The following is a 26779-nucleotide window of genomic DNA, read 5'->3' on the forward strand; positions in this document are numbered from 1 at the left end:
GCACATTGGATCTCAGCCATTACCATCCCCCTATATGCAATTTAAACATCTCCGTCCAGAAGGAAAAAAGACAGCAGCATGCCCAATTTAAATATTTTCCGAGTAATTATCAGATGGAGATCGCGGACACAAGGCGTATAAAAGTAAGACAAACATTAGGCATTTCTTTTTTTAGAGCAGAGGCCATTAACCTGCCGATATATTTCAATGTAGCAGCACGACACGCATAGCAGATAGATGACTTTGAATTTGCAAAACAAATTGACCGTACATCTAAGACAATGCATATCGGTGTCCCTACTCGCCTTATGCAAATGAAAATCGCAGCGCTCAGTCCAGATATAGTGGTATGCAGAGCAAAAGTGCCGACAGCTCTCGGTCACACGGAAGCATCTGCTGAATTCAGCTTTGAGGTGTGAAAAAGTCAAGCCGTATTTAACATGAAATTGGATTCAAACGTCCTCACTTTCTCTCTGTGCCTTTTTTCCCCATGTGAAACATCAAAAAAGATTTGGATTTGAAATTTTTAACACTTTTAGTGTTCATCTTTGCTGTTCTACATGTTCAATGACATGAAGCTGCCCTTTAAAATGGACTGCATTCATATATTTATGAGTATTTTATTCTATTTCAAAATCTTTTAAAACAGCAAGCCATATAGGTCAGGCCAGCTACATAACTTGGCCAATTTAGTAAATAGGCTGTAGTAAATTTACCTGTACCTTTTTTGCCAGTTTTATTTATGACTATTTTTCAAAATCATGCAAGACGTGGCTGTCTTGTTTTTTCTCCATCAGTATTACTGTTCTGCATTACCCATTTGTGTTCAGCTGTAGCATACTGTTACAAATTATAAACATCAGTGGGTAGTTAATACAACATAAATACCTACTAGGAGAGCAGTGTCAGAGTCTCAGTGGCTCTCGTGTGGCCTGTATATACAGCTTAAAGTAAGGAATCAACAGAGCTTACTTTACAGAAGTGAGGTCAAAGGTCACAAAGGCATATTCTGCAACTGTGACTGCTAAAGTTAGTCGGTTGTTCATTGAAACAGTTAATCAATAAACCAATAACTCATGTATCTGTGACAGCTAATATTGTGTTACCCTATGCATGTTACTACGAAAGAGTGGTTCACTAGTTCACTAGTACTCCTACAGTGGTTTTGATCTACGGAGGCTCCTAATCCATTTGCATTGCACTGGCACAGTTCCAGGTAACCAGCCTAACCCTTGACGTGACTCACCACTCCGACTGGGAAAGCCAGCACAGCCATCATCCAGTCCCTCAAGCTGATCAGTTTCTTCAGCTGTCTCTCCTGCTCCTGACTCTCACTGCCTTTGGTCAGCAGGCTGGACAGGTCAGTCAGCACACACACACCGAAGAACACCGCCTGGATGACCTGGTGAGAGAGAAGGCAAATGAACACTGTGAGGAGGCCTGGCCCCAGTCACAAAGACACTGCTGCAGCTCCACACATCCTGTTCACAGAAAACAGGTCTGCTGCTTGCTTTGCCACTCTTATTGTTTTTAATTAGTATTTTCAGGGATAGATTCCTGTTTTTAATATAGTAGCGCTCCCCTCACCTTATATCACAGAACAATCTGAGGAGGAAAAAACAGAAGTTACAAAGTCAGGCTGCTGTGAAAGGTTATTGCCTTGGGCAAAGCCTGTACCAGAACAAGCCCTAGTGCATGGGACTCCGATGTGTATCTCCTCCCATAAATATCGCTGATAAAAATAAATTAAAACAGAAAAAATGAGTGCTAGCTTTGATTCCAGGGTAAATGTAAAAACCGCAGGTATAAAAATAATGTGCACACAAATTCAGTAAAAAGAGTTGTAGAACATTTTCCCAACATGACAGTTGGGAATACAGAATACAGAAAGCTTTTCTCAACACATATAATAAAGTATTTTTTCAAAAATTCAGAGCAGATATTGGCAGGGATTCAAGCGACACTTTTTTTCTAGATGGAATGTTTATGTGTTTGCTCCAGAAAACATTGTGATTGTGTGATTGTGATCTCTCCATATAAATTCCAATAGAAAAATAAAAAGCTGTTGCAATTGACAAAAAAGAGGAAAACTATTTGCTTTCGATTTGAATGAGCACGGATGTGGTTTCTTCAACAGAAACAACAAGCAAAATATTTAGCTAGCCATGCTTTTATGTCACTAAATTAATGCTATTTTTTTAAATAAAGGACAATACAGTACAGAGAACTATACTAAGCATTACACTTAAAAGAGTAAACAATAAAAATCACACATACACGCACACACACACACATTTATGGCTAAAGCTGCTTCCTCTTTATTGAGTATGAGACCCATGTTTACCTCTGACATAACCATCTGATTTGAGACATCTCAACAATGCACCACCTGCAATTCATTACAATCACATGCCTATAATATATCTGAAAGGGTTTAAGAATGAAATCCCAATGGTTTACCCTCTCCACACTCTCTAAACCCAGAGGTCATAAGAGGAGAAGCTTCAGCTTGCAGTCACTCGCACCCCAGTCACTCAATGCCAACTGAAGCGGGAGGTTGCTGCATTTACTGGAAAACATCCTTATAGATATGCACCTGAAGGTCATTTTACATGCTTTCAAAGACAACTTTTAAATTACACTGGGATTTCACTGAGGCATTGTGCTAGCTGCATAAAAGCTATTAGAGACCCTCAGTGTTCTATGAGCTTGTGTGAGCAATATGTGAGTGTGACACAGTGCAGTGATAACTGCTGGCTAATAAAGCCTGCTGTATTCTGGTAACAACAACAGTAGTTTGATGAATCTTTTTCTTATAGATCCAAAGTTACTGTTTGGATGTGCATTATTCATGTATGCTAAGTTACTCAAAGTTGCATCTGTGCATTCAATTGGCTAAATGCAGTACGCACATCAGAGCACAGCACTAAGACGAGCACCAAGTGCCAGCTACTACAATATATATTAAACTGTCAGAGGCGCCTGAGCTGTTCTCAGGGTCCTCTCAAAGAAGAACTCATATTAAATGTCTACAAGTGGGAGACACCTGGAGCGACACCCAACATCTATTCTTAATATGACAAATTACCTGTATCGTTGATGTTTTAACCATTTAACCACATAAGACTGAATCTTGAAAGAAGTCACTTTGACTAAAATGTTGACTGTAGTTGTTGTGCATTCAAAGATTCAAGAGTGGTTAAACTACATTTTCTTGTGGGATTTTTTTTTTAATCATACAATATAGGCAAATGTAGAAGGATGCATCATTGCATGTACCACAATCACTGCATTTCATTATGTTCCATCATTTAGGATCGCATAATTTTTTTCCTACACTTTTCATGCCTGACCCTCATCTGACCTCTCAGCCATACCCACAGAAAACATCAAAGAACACACACACAATCACACACACACACGCACACACACATTACATGTCTACAAAAAAAGTTATATAACACATTCAAAAATTTGCATAAACCATTTCCCTTCTATGTCTACCCCCTTAAGCTCATGTATGGCATCTTCTGAGAAAGTCTGACGTCTAAGCACCAGTGGAGTCAATGGCAGGAGATTATTTCTGCATGAAATTAAGAAGATGGCCATAGCAGAGCTTTTTATCTACCCCCCCCCCCCCCAACCCCCCAGATTCCAAGGAGCTGAAAAATGTGACTCTAATTCTCATTAATTCACCCTTTAATTTATGATAACAGTCACAGCATTATCTTTCTGGTTGGAAAAACTGCTTTCTACAGCATTCGGAGGCCTGCAGAACCCCGCACCCCGAGACGGCTTTAGCAAAAACATTTCTGACTGTTTTCCCAAAGACGACTCCTGCACTTTTCTTCTTTTGCAGCCATCAGCACATTCGCCTGCAGCTATGCTAAAAATGACTGCCTTCCAGGTTTCCTTTCATTTAAATTAAATGCAACTGGTTTGAAAAACAGACTTCTCACGACGAATTAATGCCAACAGCCAGGCATAAAACCATTTACTAGCTCTGTGTGCTTCTTTTCCCGCCATCTGAGGCACTTAAGAGCAACCACAATAATTCCTGGACTGTAACTCAGGTCATAAACTGAGTGTTTAACAGAATTCAATGTCTTTAGCCGGGAACAGAAAATAGGTTATGAGGAACCAGTTCAAATACTTTAAATCCTAAACCAAATAAACAAAGTGAATCCAGACCAAAATTTTTAAGCTAAACAATGAATATAGGGGCAATAGAAGCAATTGGAATTCATGTAAAAGAGTAATAGGTGTTTGGAGCAAATGACCTAAGTGTGTTGAGCCAGTAGCTTCTTCAGTGTGCTTCAAAGGATTGCCTAATAGAACTCTACGAGAAAAGTGACCATGGTAAAAAAAAAAAAAAATTTTAAAAATTAAATGAAAAATACACAGAAATATAAAGACACAGACCTCATTTAACCATATAAAGTTACTCCTTTTCTGTTTGAAAGTCATAAACTGAAATGAGCAGCCGCATAGAACAGCAAAGACTTTGAAGATATTTAATACACTTCTACTTTCAGATGTGCTTTTCTGGTCTTTTCTGACCACTCTGCTTTCCTGATTCTAAAATGGAAACTTCTTGAATATTTGTTACATTTGAATCAGTTGCAAAATTACAAGTTGGATTTTTAGGGTTAGGATTATGGGACAAAATCTCTGCATTCCAAAACTATACTTGGTCAAGCAAAAAAAAGCTTTGACTGTTGAATGCTTAGGTTATAGTAAAGGATAGCATGTTTCTTGGTCAACACATCCATTGGAAAGATATAATTTCCTGCTTGAGATGAATGTAATTATATCTGCTCCGTTAATCCAACTAAATGGATCCAACTGAATTAGCAATGCGGTCCTGCTATTTTTCAAGTGATGTTAACGATACATGCAGATAAACTGTACGTGCTAGGGTTACTGAGAGAACCACATACATGACTGGCTTAATCAGCAGTACATCACACTACACTATTGTCATTTAGCAGACTCTCTTATGCAGAGCAACTTACATAGGTTACAATTTTTACGTTATTCATTTATACAGCTGCACATTTACTGAGGCAATTGTGGGTTAAGTACCTTGCGCAGGGGTACAGCAGCAGCACCCCAGCAGGAAATCAAACCCGCAAACTTTCGGTTACAAGCCTTGCTCCTTACCACTATACTTCACCGCCATGCAATCTAAAATAGAGCATCATGTGATTAGCACTTAAATTGTTGTACATATAACCTGTCACCATGACAGCAGCCTTGTGCAGAAACATCAGTGTCATTGAACGTGCTGGTGTAGCATAATTTTTTACCACCTTGTCAAATCTTGCTGCCCTGGCAATATAAAACAATTGAGAATGACATAACACAATCTTTGCGTCAGCTAATACTCAACATAACACACATTTATGGCGAAATATTAACATAGTTAGAGCAGACACTGCCATATGTGTGTATCCACATTGTGTCTGGTAGCATAAATTAATGGATAGCAGGATATGACACAACACCAGCACCCAGCATTGAACCCAGGACGCAGTTTCTTAACAGAGAGTGAGCGGGCACTCTGTGTTCTTATCGATTGCGCAGGTCAGATGATTAATGACCGGAATGCAGTCCTGCAGAGATCACAGTTGCATTTGGAAGCACCCCTGTACAGCTGCAACAAGGCACATGGGGGTAGATGGGTGCTGCTGTCCACACAAGCACTGAGCTTGACAGATTTGCTCTCTCCACACACATGACCATTCACATGGGAGCAGAGTCTGAGGTGGTGATGCTTGTATGGTTTACTAACACCCATTTTGAAGCCTTTATCCTGCAACAAAACGCTCCTCACAGAAATGTTGTACTCCTGGCCATGTGGTGTAAAAGCATAATGGTAATTCCCAGTGCCTTTAAACGTTAGCCTCGAACTGACAAGCTGGAATAACGCTGAACTGTGAGTATAAATAACCAAAACTAAACAACATTTACACTGCTGTGCATTAAAGGGTGATCAAAAAAACATGTTACTTTTTTTGAAGAAAAAAAAAAGAAAAAAGGAAAATACTGCTGTCAGCTGGATTCCTCAGTTTTCAAGGGAGTAAAATGTGACACATTACATCAAGGCCTGTCAGAATTACTGTTTTTTCCTAATAGATACTTTTTCATCTGTGAAAAGCAGACGTTGAGGGGAAACACAAACGCACTGATGTTGCTCTGTCCCAATGCACATTCAGCGACAGCTACCTCAGGTGTTACTACACAGATTTACCCACAGCTCACATCCTCATCTCTCCCCTCAGAGAGACAGAAACCCTAATCTGAACCCGGCATTCCGCGCTAATAAATAAGTCATGGCAAAAATGTGTCACATGAATTATGGACGTAATCCTTTTCATAACTAGTTAAAATGTAGGTGAGTTCCTGTGGTTCGTTGTGGGGCCATCCCAGGGCCTCTCAGATCGTTGTGCCAGGTTCCCCCCACCCCACCATGAATGAATTGAAAGACGATAGCCTGCGTTATTGTGGTCCCAATGAACAAAATCTGATTTAATGGTCATTTTCTTCTTGAAAATAAAGCCTCAGTGACTATTGACTCTCTAAATTCAGTAACCATTGATCTGTGTAAATGTATCAAACCATCTAAATTCTCAGCGGAACATATTATGATTCAGTAATCAAATATGATTAATTACACACACTCGCCAGTAACTGCACAGATTTGAGGATTTACTGCTGCAATTAAGAAACTGAGAAATATAACTGTTTGGGATTACTGAGCTCTGCTCTGTGGACCACCACATATTGTGGCGATCTCTATTTATCCTGACATTTAAGATATCTAGCAAGTTTGTGTGATTCATGCTTGTAAGTTCCCATTTCTATTTCCTGTTTCTAAGGCTCTTCTTGACTCACAAAGAAGGCAGCCAGTTCACAACATTTAGAACAACAAAATCAGATCAATGTGGTTTAGTGCCCTCTTAAAGCAGAATTTGTGCTCTGTTCTGCTTCTTAAATTGCACTGAATGTACATCGGGACCACAGCACCCCTCACCCACTACCAATGTGCTGCACCCAACGGAGTGATGCACACATCAGCTGAGGTGGAGAGGGAGGGAATTATTTAGCCAATTAAACGATGATGCGTAGATGGTCAGATTGGGAACTTTGCGAGGACACCAGCGAGACTCCCTGCTCTTTGTGATCAATACCATAAGGATCTCAAATGGCTAAAATGACTCAGTGAGTCAGGATCTCAGTTTAACTTCAACGTCTGAAACACACCTATAGGAGAGAATCCCCATCAATGACTCTAAGGCATTGTGCTTTTTGGTCCAGGCAGAAGCCTGCCCCGTACAGGACCACCAACACCACTTCTAGCAAACTGGCTTTCCCAGGATTCCCATTCAAATACTAACCAAGCTCAGCCCTATTTGACATTTGCCTTAGTTTTGAGGCTACAGGGTAATATGGTTGCTCTCCAGTACCTTTGGCCACCCACACCTGCAAAAGTTCTCCTGTGCCTCTCCCATCAAGTTATGAAATGTCAAAAGCCCATTTGCTATTTCTTTCCCATAACCAGTACAGATATTTCAAGGCAAATATTATTAGATATTATTGAGGCAAAGAGCAACAGGGATCACAACACCCCACCATAACCTGTTACAGAGGTACTCAGTTTTGCTTTGATGCCCATAAGAAAGCACCATACCATATTTTCTGAGAACATTTATGGAATTCCTAGTAATAGCATGTACTTTGCTGACATTTCATCATGCTAGCTAAACATAATTATGACAAATACTTCATAAATTGCATTGCTGAAAGTATAAAAATATATTCTTTTTATTTCATAACAATTCATTATAATACTTAACTTATACTACCCACATGTTAAAATAAATGGTGGGAAAGGAAAATCAATGTTACATTATTGTTGCAGAGGTATAAATTATTACTTAATTAATTTTATAAATAAATCACCTGTCCTGTGATTTCCACCAGATTCTGTTATGACCACCTATTCCTGCCCTGTAGCAGAGTAAATCTGTTCTCTGACTGCAAAATTTAATTGAAACCCAAGCGACACAATTGATCCAAATTCAGGTATAGGACTCTAAGTGAATGCATGGCTATATCTCTCATTGTGTATCACAGCAAATTAAATGTGTTTAATCACATTGTTATTATAATGCCATTAGGAAACAGTCTTGATCACAGGTTAACACACTATGACTGTGTAGTATGAGTCATACTTTTTGTGCCCAAAGCTGTCTCGTGCCTTAGTGGAATTTGACCTTAAATCCATTTTTAAAAGAGTGCTAGCGTCCTGCTAATTAGCAGAATAGATGCAGTTTCACAGTGTAATCTGGGGGCTGGAGGCAAAAAGGATCAATGTCAAACTGGTGTCCAGCTGTTTCAACCTAAAATTTTAAGATTTTATATTTCAATATTTCAATATAAATTCATTCTGCAAACATTTAATTTGTTCAGGAAACCTGCACATCCTACCTGTACATCACTTCAAGGGTAATAAAGGAAAAACAAAAAAGCAGACTACTTGTAGGGAGCTACAAATCAAGTGCCCATTCACTACTCATGCATCAGAGAGTGGCAATATCAACACTGACTTCAATGCACAAAAATATGTGCAAGTAAATGAAGACTTCTCTCTCTCTCTCTCTCCCCATATATATATATATATATATATATATATATATATATATATATATATATATATATATATATATATATATATATATATATATAGGTGAGGTTATAATTTAAAATAAAAATGTATCTAATTGTTCCATAAGTTTCCATATTCTTAATCATAAAACAAACAAAAATCATTACAGGAGAAGAAACTGGAGCCACACACTTTTTTTTTGATTGCATGCCATTTTTTTCTACTTTGAATAAATATGAAATCAAATGAATTTTAAAACCCCCCATATCTTCATATAATATTACATATTATATAACATATTTAACTATATTTCATCCATCCACACAACCATATTTTCCTGAGAGAAGTGACAAATAGTGAGCATTTAATAAAAAATAAAAAGCATAAATAAAAGATTTAAGTTCAAGTGTTCACTCGTCATCTTGTTTAAAATGTGGCATTTTTCCAAACAGGGTTGTAACCGTCAGTTCTAGTCTTTGCTAGACATTGTGCAACTTTTGCATAGGAATACGTATGAATACAATAAATATATTTAATTATGACTCAAGTATAAAAGTAAACATGTAATGCTTCGACGTGGTGACGGCTTTTAACGCCTGAATCATTCAGTAAAACGCCACGAAGAAAAAGGGACAGAAAAAATCTAAAGAAAATGCTGCGCATCAGAACAATTACATTCTAACAAATTAAATCCGTCTGTAAAATGTCGTTCGGCTGTTAAAACTGATTTTCTTTAATCGTAGGAAATCGTTGTTGCTGAATCTAAATTACACCACCTCGCCATCTCAAATATCCAAAAGAAACGGCTGCTCAGTGATTGTGATTCATGAGGCGGCACAAACATAACAATGGAGGCCACGAGCTGTCACCGGCCATTATGAAAGGGGGTCTCTAAATGGGTGTGGGCTAGGTAGACACTTGCATGTGCACTCCAATGCAAGAGATCCAAAAGCACTTTGCTCATAAACAAGGCATTTTCCATTAGCTAATCAGCACGTATTATAGGCCCGTCTTTAACTGAGGGTATACTGTAAGGAATGGAAGTACAGCACCATAGATACTTCACGCCGCTCTACCATGAGTGATCGCCGATTTAGGCGCCAGAGGAGAACAACGAACACTTACCAGATCTATGAATGTTAAAAACTTCCAGCTACCGCCGTAAGTTTGATGAGCGGGCATATCAATTGCTTTATAATTGCAGAGGATGGAGAAATACGACAGGAGGATCGCTACCCTTAAAACCTGGGAAGGGATGAGCGCCATGTTTCTCTTTTCGGTTTCGTCTTTGGCTATATCCTCTTGACAGAGTGATGCTGTTATCTGGGTCTCTCTCAGTGCATGGAGGTCGCTGCCTGGAGATGGGATGCGGAGAGGAGGTTGCGTAGGAGGTGTGCGTGTAGGAGCATGCGGAGAAGGAGGGGGATGATGTTGTCATAGTAACTGAAAATGTGGTCGCGCAAAGAAGTCGAAGCGCATCTGTCATTTGTATGCGAAAGAGCGTATAGCCTCCCAATGATGTCGTTATTGAGATATTTTGGGAAAATACCATGAAAATACTATTAGTGGCTATGGGCGACGTTTTGTGTTATCTTTATTTAGTCATTAATCGGCTTGGCCATTAAACAGCTGCGCTGCTTTCACCAAAACTGCACATAAAATGTAAAATTACAATTCCGTTTCAAATGAATCTTGCTCGACTAAATATGATAATCTTGATGGTCCATAAAAGCCTAATTGTGCCGTACAGGGTTTACATAGGACGACTTTAATCGCTGTTATGTTGATACATATCACGGTAATGAAAACAAAAATATCAGCTCAAATTGACACAAAACACACGTGTGATGTCTGTTGGCAAAAATACCAGACTGTGGCAACTCACAGAAGAAAAAATAAACAATGAATATATGGGCTCTAAAGCTATTAGAATTTTAGCTTATACTGAAAATATCATAAAAATATAATTTTACCCACAGCTGCTGGAAGCCAACTCTGCAGGCGAATTAACCCCTTCTAAGTACTAGGTTTTTTTCTAAACCACATTTTTTATTCATTTAACAGGCAGTTTTTAGCATACTGTATATTTATATGGCTCTGAAAAATAGAACATTTTGTTTTACGCTTTGTGCAGTAAAGTTCAGCAAACATCATTATTGTGGTTTTGACCTCATAGTAAACTTGGAAATGATCCCAGTTTATATATCGATTGTGAGCCTATTACTTGATCTTAAGAGTTTTACAAGTCAAATCCCTGCATAAATTGTACGCAGTGTGAGCTTCACTGGATAGTTATATGTGTTGTAAGTTGTCACATTAACCAAAGTAATAGCAACCTTTGTGGTCATAGAGAAAACAAAGTTTCTTCAAAGCAATGTGTTATTTTCTGGGGCAGAATGAGTGATATGGAAAAAAAAATACTGACTGACATCAAGCACAAAACAAAAATACAATAATTAGACAAAAACAAGGCTCCTTGGTTCATTTTTACCCATTGACACATCCAGCCTGCAGACGAGTAGAGGAAAAACAGTGTCCAGAAGACTTCTGCCACACAAAATACAGCAGGTGACAAGATGTATTTTTAAAATCTCCAAATGTCAATGGTACAGTGGAATTTTAAGTATTGTGGCTTCTCAGAATGCAGTCACATTTTGAATTGTCAATAAATGGAATAACATAATTGGGGATGTTCATAAACATATTTTCAGAATGCTTGCATACAGTTATTTGTTCACTGATTCAGTTAAGACAGGACCGCTCTCATGTTGACTTGAGACTATGGAACAGCACTTGGCTATAACCAATAGTGCATTGAAACCCTTCTGATTCTTCTACAACAGCAACAGGAGAGTGAAAGGAGGTGCAGAGGATAGCACAGAAGAGGCCATCCCAATAAAATATTCATTCCTTTCACACACACACACTCATACACACACACACACACACACATACGTATACACACACACGTATGTTAAATTATGTCTTATTGCTTTAATGTTACTAGATGTCTTGTTAAGGAACCAGTAAATTAATTATCATTTCCTTTAAAAATGTCATTAGCAGGAGGGTCACAGGAATACGCCCGGACCTTCTGAAGTGTGTAATATTGAGGCAAAAAATAGTTTATGTCACTAATTCAAATATGTCAAACAGAAACACACTAATCGCCTCTGTAGAAATCGGTATTATGTTATGATAAACACCAAAGAGGTTTATGTTGTGAAATCATCCTTCCGGTGTAGACAATTGCTGTCCAATTCCAGCCATTAACCGCATAGAGTTTTGCAGATTACAGGATTGTGGCCTCAGATACTCCAAATCAGCAAAGGAGATTGAGGGCATAATGACTGTAGTGATTTGGGACAGCGCTGACGGCAAGGTTACTGCCGACGGGGCTCTGTGGAAGGATTCCAAGTCAACATGAATGAGAGCAAAGCTGCGAAAGGGACGTGCAACTGAGCATTCAGGATGCAATTATTCTCTCCCTTGGCGCAGCTGCAAGGAACGAGACAGCCTTTCGTCCGGGGCAGACGCACTGGCCGGACAGCGCGTCTGACATGGTCGAGAGGAACATGCGACGAGCGGAGACTGCCGTGTTTCACCCCTTGCATGCAGAGATGCAGAGGTCTGCCAGAGTGCACAAGCTCTTGAACGGTTTTGTGGTTAGCTGGGGGTGTTTACTCAAGTTTCCAGCGATGCAGCCCATGCGTGTGGGTGGATTTTGCTCTCAGCGTGTGTGCTCATCCGCTAAAGCCTGCGGTTCAGGCTTTCGACGGTGATGGGCGAATGCTTGCTGGCACTCAACTGCCAACAGCTCTCAGAACAGAGACCGGATCCTACTGTGAAGATTCTTTAGTGGAAGCCTGGAATGGCACCTCATGGCATTTATCACTGCCAGTTAGTCCTAAAGGACTGAAGGACTTTTTAAGAAAATATTTTGTACGAGAACCCTAGTACTCATTCAGATTTCATTGAAATTAATAATATAAGAAGCATCACCTTTTTCTATGAAATGAGCAGAACAGTAAAAGTTATGATTATGCTTAAAAGGAATTCTGCCCTTAGAGTTTGTATGCATATCTATCAATCAATTTTACTAGCTCAGTAGACCTGTAGGACAAAAGTATGAATGTTTGATGAATGAAAAATTGAACAACCGCTATAAGTACTTCCAGACTTGTTTTTCCCATGATGATGTTTTTTCATTCGGGATGTCCATAATAAATGACAGTGTCTGGCCAAAAAAGTTGTTAGTGGAAGAGCTGCAGAAATGACCTGAGGAGATCTCGGATTAATTTAAAGTGTGGTCAGGAAAGAAAAAGGTCAGAGGGGTTGTGAGTCCCTGGTTGTCTTGGGCAGATGCTCTTGGGAACAGTCCAACCCCTCGGCTAGTCATTAGCAGGGCATGATTTCAAACGGTGCAGCTCCCAGGACAGCGGAGTGGAACTGAACATGTACAAACCCTGTGAGGGTGTAAATGGGTTCCTCTAGGAGAACAGAATGGAAGGGTACCCTTAAGCTGAGATTGTATGTGGTATTTTTTTCTCATCTACACAGGATACACATAACAAACTGTACAGCACTGAAAAAATTGCCACAGTCACAAGTAAGGCACTCACACTTTGACCCTGGCTACGTTTTGCCTTAGTGTGATCCAACAGGATCTGTACTGATGCATCATGGGATCCTGTGCCAGAGATGTCAGAGATCCTTCTGAGATTTTCTCTGTCCTCTTTCACGCTTATGGCCTTGCATGCAATATGAGATTCTTTTTTGGGGCGTGAGGGGGTTAGTTTTAACTGTTACGTGAGGTGGGTCAGGATTACAACCTTTTCCTGCCATTAAAATCCCCTCTCGCCTTCAAGTGGATCAGCTGATCAAAATCCAATTTAGCTGAGCTTTTGCTCAACATTTAGATGCTTCCTTCTTTGAGAAGATTTTTCCAGAACACAGGAGCATGGTCATAACCTGTACCTAATTATGTACTTATATTATGTCTTACAAAACTGTAGGGGAATTGAAAATTAATTTCAGAGCATATCCCACATTCATTAAACTACTAATGATGACCATATTAACACACCAACCCACTCTGTAGGGTTAAAAACAGAAGCACCCTGACAGGAGGAGATGGTACAAACATGATTCAGTTCTGAATGACCCGATCCCCCATGACTTCCATCCAGTTCCTGCTATGCTTCCTCGAATTAGTCAAAGCACACCACCGCAAATGGTGGGCCGTATTAGTTCATGTCTCAGTCCCTTGTGGCACTTTTGTTGTTCTCGTGACTTATGACTGTGTAGGAAAGTTATTACCTTGGCTGAGCGAAATGGCAAGGGGTGGCTTGTTCCTTGACTGTAGCTGCACATAAAAATCGCCGTCTCATGGGCGGGGATGTCATTCTCGGGGCCGCAGACCAGCGGCGCCCTCACTGGTGTATTCCTTCGCCAGACTAAAAATAGTGCCCGTAGGTCTCATTAAGATGCCAGCTTGTTTGGTACAGCGGGTATATCCAAACACTGGCATCGTGTTGGTGGATTTGCATTTGTTTACAAACATCAAAGTCTGGCCAATCAATCTAATGAGGAAAATGAGGACACATCTGTTGTCTCCTGCCTCTCATTCTACCTTTGTCCTTGTTATAAGCAATTAGTGGTCCTCACAAAAAAAGGCATGCCTCTTTTATCCTTTGCTGTATCCTAATTAGACATTGTCTTAGTTTTGGAAACTCTTTCAGACTTAAACTGAATTATGTAACACCCGCCTATAGCGATTTATTAAAACAATATTGATGACACAATGTCTGAGCAAAAGCTCACTGAGACAGCAAGGGGCTTCTGTGATTACTGTTTTTTTTTCTTCATTGTGGTAGTGGGTGAGAGCTTTTTATGAGATTTAATCCTGGCCTCAGTGATTTGAATGGATTAATGTTCAGTTGGATTGTTCGGTTTATGGCTGCATTTTCCTCCGCAGGCTGTTTCTGCTGTGCTGCTAGTTCAGGTACGATTCGTTGTGACCTGCTCGGAGAGAGGCCTCAAAAGCAAAGGTGCCCTGATTAAAATGGTGTGGCTGAGTAGCTATGAGGGAGACAGTCATCTCCCCCAAATTTCTCACAACAAGGTTCGACCAGGAGGCTGTGCACTATTTACATATGCATAATGCACTCACTATCAGTCAGTGAGTTTGAAAAATGCACATTGCAGTACACTGCTATTTCTGTAGCCACACAACTAAAATCAGTCCGTCCAGTCATTGATGCAGCAGCAAGGAGAACATGACTGTTGACTTGACGGATAGAAGGGAGCCCTGCTGGAAATGTGTTTTCAGTGGGTATCACCAGAAGGACCTTGATTTCATGCTTGATAGCTTGTAGCCACAGCACCGTTTCCCTGTCAGTGTGTACATATTTTTGCCAAGCACCTGGAAATTCTGTATTCTGCTCAATGCAGTCAATACATATAGACCATGATTCTTGTATAAGCCTGTCAATCTTCTGTCTAACATAGGGTGGGAGCGAGGATTTAACCCCAGAGGAGCAGACCTGTGCACAGCATGCAGTGGTACTTGGTTTTGCAAACAGCACTAACTGCAATGACTGACACAGACAGGGTTTTAATGAATTCACAATGGCGAGATATTTTTCTAATCTGATATTGAAAAGTGCTAGATTTGTTGCTAGATGCTGGTGTTGTCCAGAAGGTCACAAGATCTAGCAACAAAAATGTGTTTTGGCACTATAGGAAGAGAGGGGGGATGAGAAAAGGCTATCATGTCTTTTTGTCTCACTGAAAACTTTCAAATGTAAAATCCTTTCTGTTCTCCCATGACCCAGCAGCAGTCTGTCTGACAGAACCCTCCTGTCTGGGGTTTCAGACGGGCAGTCATCTGTGGAGATGGTTCATCAGGCCACCATTGACCTTGTCTGTGACCTGCAGCTTTGATCCACCTCTTGAGAAGTGGTCATCTTGAAGCTATAGTCTAGCATGTGATGTTTGTCACATGCCCTCACTTAGGCATCTGATTTTCCCTTGATTGAAACCCAGAGAGTCAGAGGACATTGTTCTCTCATTCATGCCATTTGTGTACTGACTGTTGTAATATTATTCTCATTTTGATCGCTGACATTATCATCATTAATTTCACTGCATGATACTCTGTGTGCTTGACAATGTGACAGGGTTAAATGGAGAGGCTAAAATTTGTGGGGGATGTCAGCATTTAATCACTAACTATAACATGCTGAATTTGCTTCCTCTTTAATACAATTTGAAACCAGTATGTGAAGTGGTATTTTGAAAAATTCTTTTACATCACAGGTGGAATGATTTTACAATAATTTGAAAAAATTTAACAGACCTAGTCTCTGACATAGAGAATAATATAAAAAATGTGTGAACGCTGCTATGAAAAAGTGAGAACAAGTAATACATGCACTTACTGTTTTATAATTCATCATTTTGCATGTGTGAACCTGCAATACTTGAAACACAGGAATAGATAAATACATTTATTGTTGAAGGTTGAGGGTTAACCAGTGATAAATGGCCTGAGATAACATACACCATACAGTATTTGACAGGAAATAAAATTTGATCAGGCGTTGTGTAAACATACATTTAATTAGAAGAATATGTTGACCCTGCCAATGTGAAGAAGAAGAAGAGGAAGAAAAATACCCGTCGTAAATAAGTGCCAAGTTCTGGGTGGAAAACAGCCCTCAGCTGGGCTGTGATGGTTTTCCACTTTCTGTCAGTTTCCTACTTCAAACGATGTCAAATCCCATGGGTTTTACGAGGAACCGAAAAAAAACCCCCAAGTCTTTAATCTCTCAAAAATGTTCCACTGCGGAGAACTCTGCTTCAGACACAAGTGGTTCATAATGCGGTTGTTCTGGAGAGTTCAGCGCAGTTCATTTGTGACAGATAAGGGCCATAGACCTTCGCAGTTGGATTTGACACCCTGAATTCTGCTCTTGATGTTTTAATGTCAAAACAAAACCTCATTCTGTATGGACTAAATGTCCACATAGGTTAAAGTGAGCAGCATTGTGGAAAATACTGTAATTATCAGAGCAATCGAGACCACAGGGTTGAGTTTGAATATTGTTGCAAGACACTGTTCCAAAATTTCACTTGCTCTGTGTGTCTGTGTCTGTGTCTGTGTGTACATAGGCAAATAAAATCTAATTGTAATCCTGCAGCATGTTTCAGTGGTCAGGAAGTTAATAGAAGCTTCTGGAACTTCACCAAAGCCACAGAATGCTATTGTAGCATCAGGCACAAAAGTAAGCAATGCACCAGAGAATCTCATCCATTAGTACCATGCATTGACTTGGTTAGAGTCAGACAGCCGTCTGAGAATTTCAGAAAAAGTCACTGATCTCCACAAGTTAGATGATGACAATATGAAAAAAAAATCACAACAAGCTGAAACTACCAATTACCACAATTCCATTATCAAGGTTTTCAGTGTTACTAGGATAATCAAAACCTTGCCAGGAAGAAGATGCAAAGAGATTTCATCACAACATGCTGTGAAGAAAGTGGCTTGCAAGGTGTTTGGAACCCCTAGGCAAGGATTCCATTTTTTCCACAGACTGAGATGCAACCTGTAGAAAAAATGAATAGTTTGCAAAAGGACTGACTGCATGAATCTTGTATTCATGGCAAAGCTGTAAGGAAGAGGAGGAAGCAGTCATGATACTTCAGACCCTGTTTTGTGGTCTGATGAAACAAAAGCTTTATGGACATTCTCATCAACAGTGTGTATGGTGCTGAAAAGATGACGCTCACATTGAAAGGAAGATCATCCCCCCTTTGAAATGTGGAGGCTGTTTTCCTCTGGGGTTAATGTGTGTCTACTTTTGGCTGGTGCCCTTGTCATAATTGAGGAGAAAAGCATTCACACTGTGAATTTCATGCTGTGAAATTTTTGGATGAAAACCTGGTTCTTCCTGCAATAATCTTAAGCATGGCATATCAGAGCTGAAAAAGAAACAACAGGAAAACAAATTCAATGCTCTGGACTAGACATTTTCAATCTCCAGGTGGAGATTTGATGGAACATTTGTAGTTGGAACTCAAGAGCAGCTCAAAACTGAAGTTGGGTGAGTGTTCAGAATCCTCATACAAGCCTACATGGATCTCCTTCACAGTGTCAGATAACAAAGTCAAAATAATTTAAATCTTTCTTAAACATCCATTTGTAAATTTATGCTGCTGCACTATTCAGTTTTTGTGGTATTAAAAATAAAGGTAGTTATATTTCCTTGAACAAAGCAAACCCACTGTATGTATTTAAGGGCATAGATATATGACAATTTTGTCAACCATAATCTACCATTACACCCAGCAAGAAGTGATTATTGCAATAGGGTGATGTCACAGAAGCCACACATTAGGGTTATTATCATATTTAAGAGAATAGATGTGGTACAAACATTATGGTATTGTGAAAATGTATGTGTTGCACGCTAGCAAATTGAGTAATATCACAGTTTAACCACCAGGGGTCTTAGTTCAGCTCTGTCTGCTGAGACAAAAAAAAAAAAGAAAGTGGAAAAGCCTTCTTTTTCCCTGAAGAGTTTGACCCCATTGCTTGGGGACACACCATGCCCATTCAGAGATTTCCTTGTGCGTTATTTACATATTTTTAACCTGTGAACATATTTTATTTTGTTACAGCTGTCAAATGAGGATGTGAATGTCAATGTAGTCAACTAACAAACACATCTTTATTAAATATGTGTAATTATTACAATTGCAACAGTTAATTCTAGACAGAATCTAAAAGATGAATATGCTATAATTTATTTATAATAGTAATAAATTTAGTCTACAGCACAATGAAATATCTCTCTTTATGTGTGTATATATAAATGTGTGTGTATGTATATATGTGTGTGTGTGTGTATGAGAGAGAGAGAGAGAGACAGAGGGAGAGAGAGAGAAAAAAAAGATACTAGTGAATCTAAGGGTGTTTTACAGCAAATGTATTCAAGTAAAGGCCTGCTTCAGTGACTATTCACCCCCATGCCACAGCACCGCCGCGCCTTATCGTTGACACAGATTGGCCCTTTGTCAGAGGTAATGGTTATGTAACATCCTGGCAGGACAGCCTGGGAGGAGGAAAGCTGGGATTCCTGTTGGTGACGAGGCGCTGATTGTGAGGTTACTCGGGGAGATCTGAAAGCCGTACAATGGGAGGGAGATTGCTGCCGGGCAAAAGCTAGGTGTGGAGAGGGAGTGTCTGTGCTGCGCGAGTGAGTGCTCGGGATCCGTCAGCCGCGGAGGCCTCATTGGCTCAGAGGCAGGCGTTGAAAACGGAGGGTGGTGTGGCTTGGCCTTGTCAAAGAGGCTTTTCAGGATTCTGATGTGTTAAAACACACAGGAGATTCGCCTCACTGCCAAACAGAGCTGAGGAGAGCTGAGACTTCCTCTGTCTTTGATTATTTGTTCATGTGACGTCATTCTGAATCGGCAGGCTTTACAGTCAGGTGTTGTGTCAAACCCTTAAACCAAGTAAAGGATTTCACAAGGGCTGTTGAATTAATCTGGATTACAATTTGTGGTAAATTAAAGCAAACATTATTAATATCACATATGACTGACAGCACTTGCAGCATGGGTAACACAACAGCAACAAACATTATTAGACAACGACTAACTTCAGAATTTTCATAATAATGGCTAACAGTTTTAATAGTTTTTTGAGGTGACTATGGAACTCCCTATGCATAATTTCGTTCATCTTTATTTGATGATACAATTGCGGAGTTCAGTCATACTCCTGCGAGGCACTAACAGCACTGTTTATTTTATGGTGTGAAGTTCAGCACTATCTTCTGTGGCTTTCCATTCATCACTGTTGACTGATTCAGAACAGAAACTTGAACCACGGTTGTGGGAATTCCCTCAGGTGAGCATGGGAGAGAGAGAGAGAGTCAAAAGCAGGAACTCATGCAAGTACTTGCCTAGAACTATTCCAGCAAACCTCAACATGTGACAATTCGATGAATAAACTCTTCCGGCAATGCACTCTTCAGTCCAAGAGAATGATTTTAATGCAATATTTGTCAAAACGAAGGTAGAGCCAACTACTGTAAAAACTCACACCTCTGCTGGCCTGCTGGATTACATTACACTGTTGTACAGTTGTTCTCCTAGGCAACTGGCATGTAACTAGCCTAACCTCAGATTAGAGAGAGTATTTTCTCTGACATACAGAATGGGCACTCCCAGGTCACAGATGATGGGAAAGGGAGCTCCTTACAGATGCGATAAGCCATTTTCGGCCTACTGGTTAATCCACTTAACACTATACAAAGCACAAACACGCCACTGGCACAGCCAAAGCCAAAGCCCTCTCGTGTTTACAATGAGAAGGAGTGGCCTTCCCCATTGAGAAAAAAAAGACATTTTCCAGCTTTGAACTCTAATTGATGGAGGACTGAAATTCCACCAGATAGACCTAACTGTGCACTGTTGGGTGGGATTGTCAAAGTTTGAAGGGATGTGAGGTCATTTTGATTCACCGTGGTTCATATTGAGTGCATATATAATATATAGTGTATACATAATATATACAGGGTTGCTTCAGTATATATACATACACTACGCACATGAACACACGTGCATGAACATCTGTACCTAATCTCAGAAGAGTCTGTGTAGAGAAATAATCTTATTCTGCTCATGGCTGTATCATTCAATTGTTCATATATTCATTCATTCATTCTTTGAAAAATCATGAAAAACTGCAGATCAGACAAAAAGCATGTAGCTAATATTTGAAATAATAAACTGAGAATCAAAAGGAATTAATCAATCTATGAATGTTTTATGAAAGATAAACTATAAAGGTTTATCATATTCTTTAAAAGGTTTTGTTATCATCAGTATTGATTGTTTCATAGGTGATGAAATAATTTAACCTGTTTAATAGCAAGCACAGAAAGGAATCAATATGCCTAGTTTACAACCGCTATGCTCATAACTATTACTGTCTATCTCAACATGTTATGACCAAACACCATCTGTCAATGAACAGGCCAAGATCTCCCAACACCTCACCAAGATCTTGGCATCATCATACTTGACCTTTATGATTGTTTTCACAATGCCAGCTTCCCTGCATCAAAAAACCCACATTGCAACAACTTGCACACCTGCAGTTCAGCAGCGTGGAGGTGACCATACATTGTTTTCAGGCCATGCATCAACACAGAGGCCCAGAGCTCACAATGGTTCACTGACACAAGAGAGTAGATGAGTGTCAGCAATACCCAAGGTGCACTTGCCAGCAATGAATTAAGGTTTTTTGTGTAGACTACCATGATGAATGTCAGTGATTGTGATGCAGATAGACATGTTGTGTACAACAGTCCATCAAGCTGGATAGTACAAGTGTAATGTTCTAAGCAGTAGTCTCTTCCCTACAGAAATCCACTTGTAGTGACTTAAGGCAGCCCAACTGAACAGTGCTACATTTACAAAATCCTGGGACCTCACTTTCTGCTTGGTGGGCTCATACTGTCACAACAGCATTCCAGCAGGACAACACATGTTTCCCTGCAACTCCTACTTTTTTTCCTGGATCAGAATGAGTTGGTTGCCACAAAACAGCATTTGCAAGCTGATGTAGTGAGTTTGTTTTAAATGAAACTGATAAATGCAATGCAAATGCTTAATGAATGTCTGCTACAAACCAAGCTGTACTAAGTAATTGTACATTTTTTGATAATATGAACATTTCGTTTGAAGTAAATCCAAAATAATCTCCATGGATTATGATACAGATTTGCAATTTTGGGGAATAAACATGAACGAGACCAAGATACTAATGTATTTTCCTCCCTCAGGTTTTAGAATGACATCTTTTCTCCGCGCTAGTAATCTAACTCTTTAATTGTCCGAGTCACGGAAGTTTAAAACAGCTAACAACTGTAAAGCGTAGATTATTGAAGCAAACGATAAGCATTGAATGTATGCACCCGAACTGCTGCTTGTGCACTTTCTTGGCAGGGCGCACGCAATGCAGCGCGGCCGAGGATCAACTTGTGCCGTCTGCCTGTCACGTCCCGGCCGCGGCGCTGAGGGAGTTCCCAGAGTGCGGAGCTCTCTCTCCCTCTCTCTCCCTCGCACAGCCGTGTTTTACTAGTTCAGCCTCACTCTGGGACGCGCTGGGGGATCCGATGACGTCACGGGCCAAACACTCTCACACTCTCTCTATTTCTCTCTCTCCCCTTTTCTATTCTGGGAAGTGCGGCTAGGAATAACCCCCCGTCTGTCTCTTGATCGCAGGCTCCTTGACTGGGCTTCGGCTTCTCAAAACACTTCTCAAAACAACCAAGAAGAATTCAGACAGCTTTTCTTCCGCACGCAGCAATAACCGTAGCGTCTTGGGAGAGTGAGATATCCCTTGTCGGAAAGAAGTTGCTTTTAGCTAAGTTGTCCGCTTGCTTCTTTTTTCGCTTTTCGTTTGACGATTTGGACTGTTATGTCGTCAAAGAAAGAAAGCAGTGTGAAATAAGAACCAAGCAAAAGGGTTGACATTTTTGTTGGATGTAGTTGGACGTGTTTGGATGCACGGCACCTCGAATGTGATACGGTGAGTGAGCTGACAGTCGTTCGGTAGCGTGACAACAGTGCAACATTATTATTGTATCGTGATAACAGTAATGTTGGGTTTGTGTGCTGGTTATTGGGGCATGCGGGGAATACCCAGTTGCTTGCATGCAGATTAGGAATGTTGCGTAATATCCTGAGGAATTTGCACACCCGATGCAACGGGCAATGCTTGTAAATGTACATGTTTGATTTGTGGCCGGAAGCTTGTGCTTTTCCCCCCCTCCGCCCTTCGACCTAGAGCACCTTCTCTTTTTTGGCGTCACATCTTTATGTCGGTAGGTGATGTGAGCGTAAACTGTCACGGTCTGCATTTGCATGTACACTGTATGTTTGTGTGTGCGTGTATGTGCGTGCGCGTATGTGTGAGAGAGAAGGTGGTGGGTGGGACGCTGGCCCGTTCCGGGAATGTTCCATGACGTGTACACCGACAAGAAGGGGGGGAAACAAGGGGTTCTCAGCGTACGACTGCCGATGCTCGCCCGCTGTCAAGAGAACAAAACTGAGTAGTGAACTCACTTTGTGAGCATGTACAACGACGGGTGTCACTTGAACGGATTATACAGTTCTTTATCCCAAACTGGCCGCATCCGTAGAAGTACTTTCCCCAACAAAATGTGGCGATGTAAAATCTGAAATTTCCACCGCAGGTTTTTAAATAATATATATAATCCTCAGCTCGTGGATCTATATAGGCTGTATTATGATTTAAACATTCTTCATTCTTTTTGTTAATTTGCTGCAAATTAACCTTCCTGTTGGAATATGAAATCTAACTTGGTCAGTTAGTTTGCCTTGTTAGAAAATGATTCCATCGCTTTCATTGTGCAAAATCTTACTTTTGGATGAGACAGAAATAGCAAAGAAAGAGTACTTCCTCAAAGTGAGAACAACCTTCACGCAAGTTACTGAGTCAAGCTAGCGTTCTCTCTGAATTTGCAAGTGCACACTGTCGACCATGACTAGCTCTCCAAAAATAAACCGTGGTGCGACTGGGATATATTTGAACTTCAGAATGATGTTTTGCTATTTCAACTCTTTTCCATACGCTACATCAGCGTCAGTTTTATTCACCAAGTCGCATCAGCCCAAAGGAGAAGACAGACATTGCAAAGATGCATGTTTGTAACAGTACCTAATATTCACGCTTCGTGCACAGCGATATAACCCCACGGAATGACCTAGTCACGTCACATCATTGCCAGTTTCGAAATTTTCGCTATGTTATGGGCTGAACAATGAAACAGACAGAAGCAGTATAAGAAGTACTGTGCAATTTCTTCTATTCTCACTGCAGAATCTGTGCAGACAACACTCTTAACAATTAATGTGAAGCATTCTTCTGTACTCCTTCTGTACTCTGTGATGCTGCAGCTGCAAATCTAAATGTACAACCTTTTTTCAAGTCTCGTAGACCTACCACACTCCAGTTAGTCCTGACTCACAATGTACTCATTTTCAGGCTATTGCCTGAAACACCTAAATGGTACCTAATTTACACTGATACACTGAAACATGTACAGCTAGCTCTCTCTTACACTCATTTACACTGATACACTGAAACATGTACAGCTAACTCTCTCTCTCTCTCTCTCTGCATATATATGGGCACATACTGTATATATTTGTAAATAATACAACAAATAATTATATGTAATGTTACAAAACTCTTGCACATGTGAAACCTTCACACATATGAAAGACTCCCACATACAAGCATAGTTTTTCTTGCATTGTTCTTGCTCCCACACACATGCTTAGCACTTGTATGCTCACTATTGAGCTCTTGAACACATCACTAAATTGCAAAGCTTTCATGTGTGTAATGGTTCAGAAAAGCGTTTAGATAGGAGTGTTTCATATACATGTGTTTATGTTGGCACATTTGGGTGTCTGTTGCTGTGCAAGGGGTTCAGAAATGAATGTGCATGCTTGCAGTAAAGCATGTATATAAATGCCCATGTGAGTCTGATGTCTTGTACGGTGCCTCATAGGACTAGCTGTGCTGTTGCCCAAATGTGATACTCTGCAGTGTGAAGACAATATTGTTTTGTGTCTCTGGCGTTGTAATCAGTCTATTGTATGCATTTCACTTTTAGTGTCATGTGTGATAATGGATGTATGGTATGCATTCTTCCCGCACGTGTGCTTACAGTTGCACTGTGAGTTTGCACGATTTGGCATGGACATGTAGATAATCCAGGCAGGGCTTCTGTGGGAGAAGTGAATGGAGGCCTTTTGTTCCACCATCCCATTGTTGTGTGGATCTGAAAAGGTACGACATCTAAGGACAAGAAAAGAAGTTATTTGCATGCTAGTCATTGTGTTTGGGTCCAAGTAACACCAAAGCAGCACTACAGCAAGTAATTACCCGAATGGAAATTCGAGCCAGAGAAATGAGTCATGGTTGAAGAGAATATTGTTCAAGACTTAAATGATGGCTGGATTTTGATAACATTTTAATTTACTCTGAATGGCACAATGTGTAAGTCATATTTATTGCTGGGTTGTGACTGTGCCCATGAAAGCTGAAGTGTAACAAGAACAGGACAGCAAAGACTGTCTTTGATCGCTGCAGCAGCACCCATTGGAGCTGTCTGCCTGAAGACAAGTGCTTGGTTTGAAATACCAAGCTCAAAATGAGACCGAGTGTAAGGTGTTCACATTGTTTCTGCTCAGCCTGCTCTCCTCTTGAGTTTGAGGGACTACAGTCATTAATGCCGCTTTTGTGGTCACAGGGTTTCCTTCCTTACATGCATCTGCACTGCGCTGCATGATGGCTTTTGCGCCCCAGCCTCCCCCCCCCTCCCTCCCCCCGCCCCACTACGTTTGTGTATGGTGCTGTGCATGTGTGTATGTGCATGTGGTAAGTGCATGCATGTGTATTGTATGTGGGTGGTAAATGCATGCATGTGTGCTGTATATTGGCAACACTTTCAGACACCTGCATGCTGCTACTCTGAGTGCCAGAGAGCACTGCTGACTCTTGCTCATGAGTAAGAAAATCAATATTTCTTTGATGTTTGGCATTGGCTAGTTTCAATGGCTGTGTGCAGCTCATCAGATCTTGCCTGGAAAATTTCCACCATTTTCATCCTGAGATCAAAATGAACTGGGGGTTACTTTTCTTTTTACCAAACAGTACGTAGGGCTTTCTTGCTGCTGTTCATGTGGTTGTCCACCACATGGGGCCTATGGTTCCGTATGTTGTCTTCTACCTGCGAAAGAGTCAGAATCCTTTCTGCCATATTGTGAATCAATAACAGCACCTCTGAAGCATATCATTGTTGTGTTGATGCAAGTCTAGGACACAAGAGTCTTCAGCACACTCCTTTACATCAATGGAAGGATTTGCTTTTCGTTTTTTTTTCCAGGAAATTAAATGCTAGCTGGGGGCTCTAGTCCCTAAAGGGCCTAAATGGCTTTGTACAGCAATTGATTCTGAAGGTCTGCATTGTCAGGTTGCCTATAGAGGACTTATCATTTTACTAATCTACTTTAGAAAATGGGCACAAACACTTAACAGTGAAAAGGTGTATGGTGTTCGTGTGACATGTACATATGGATCAATTCTTGCTTTATGTTGTGGAATAGATTTCTTGTCTCTGTGAACTAGCATTCACTGTGCAATTTGCACATGCATGTACACTATATGAATGGCTCACATGCATGTGCATATGTATAGTGCAGGTCATGACAACACATGTGCAGTAGACATTATCTGTGAGTACTCTGCTGAGCAACCAAGACACCTGTGCCTTGTTTCTAACGCTTTAAAATCTCCCGACTGCAAAAGTTCTAAGAGTGTCAAAATGAAGCCCCTGCCCTGACGTAGGCCTTCCCTCAAAATGATTATAATTTTCTTTTGCATTAAAATAAAACATGTCATTGCAGCATCATGCCTGGGTCTAGCACAGTGGACAGACCTTTCTTGGGGGGGGGTGCATGCAATCGCACGCCCATGTGGGATTGGATCGCATTTGGCCATGTCTGAAAGGTAAATTGATAGGGTACGGGTGATAAGGGCCTTGAAAGAATTGTTCAATTATTCAACCTTAACTGAGGCTGCGCCGGTGTTGCACGGTGTTAATAAGCAGGCCGTCTGGGCCTTGGCCCCTGCTGTGGAGCCCCTGTGGTTCCACGCCGCTGGCATGAGATATACTCCCGCCGTGAGTGGGGAGAAAGTACAGGGTGCAGCAGTTCTTTCAGAGCGGAAGAGAGCAGGAATACTGCTCCAGTTAGTGAGGCATCCCTCTAAAAGGAGGCTTTGTTGAGCGGCCACCGCATGGTAAACAGAATTTGTTTGAGCCCTTCCTCCTGTCTCCACTGTTTGTTTAGTTGTGGGGGGATGAAAGAATGGATTTTAATAAGGGCATCTGAGCTGGAGGCAAGCGGATATCATCTCCACCTGTATCAGGATCTGTGTCCAAACCGTGTCTTATCTGGAATCAAAGCCCAATCAAAAGGAGAAGGCTTGGA

At 40.6% G+C, this 26779-nt stretch overlaps 2 protein-coding genes across 2 annotated transcripts in view; one reads left to right on the top strand and one right to left on the bottom strand.

Moving 5' to 3' along the window:
* The window catches only part of aig1 (androgen-induced 1 (H. sapiens)), a 33091-nt gene extending 23003 nt beyond the window's left edge, over nucleotides 1–10088 (bottom strand). Inside the window, exons 1-2 of the mRNA XM_036550328.1 lie at nucleotides 9797–10088; nucleotides 1247–1402 (exon numbers count right to left, since the gene is read on the bottom strand). Coding sequence (XP_036406221.1) covers nucleotides 1247–1402; nucleotides 9797–9937 — 297 coding nt within the window. The 5' untranslated portion in view covers nucleotides 9938–10088. The remainder of the gene's footprint in view (nucleotides 1–1246; nucleotides 1403–9796) is intronic.
* Nucleotides 10089–21854: 11766 nt separating this feature from the next.
* The window catches only part of hivep2a (HIVEP zinc finger 2a), a 72192-nt gene continuing 67267 nt past the window's right edge, over nucleotides 21855–26779 (top strand). The window contains exon 1 of the mRNA XM_036550107.1: nucleotides 21855–22283. The gene's annotated coding sequence lies outside the window, so the exon portion shown is untranslated. The remainder of the gene's footprint in view (nucleotides 22284–26779) is intronic.

The sequence above is a fragment of the Megalops cyprinoides genome, chromosome 17, assembly GCF_013368585.1.
Source record: "Megalops cyprinoides isolate fMegCyp1 chromosome 17, fMegCyp1.pri, whole genome shotgun sequence".
NCBI lineage: Eukaryota > Metazoa > Chordata > Actinopteri > Elopiformes > Megalopidae > Megalops > Megalops cyprinoides.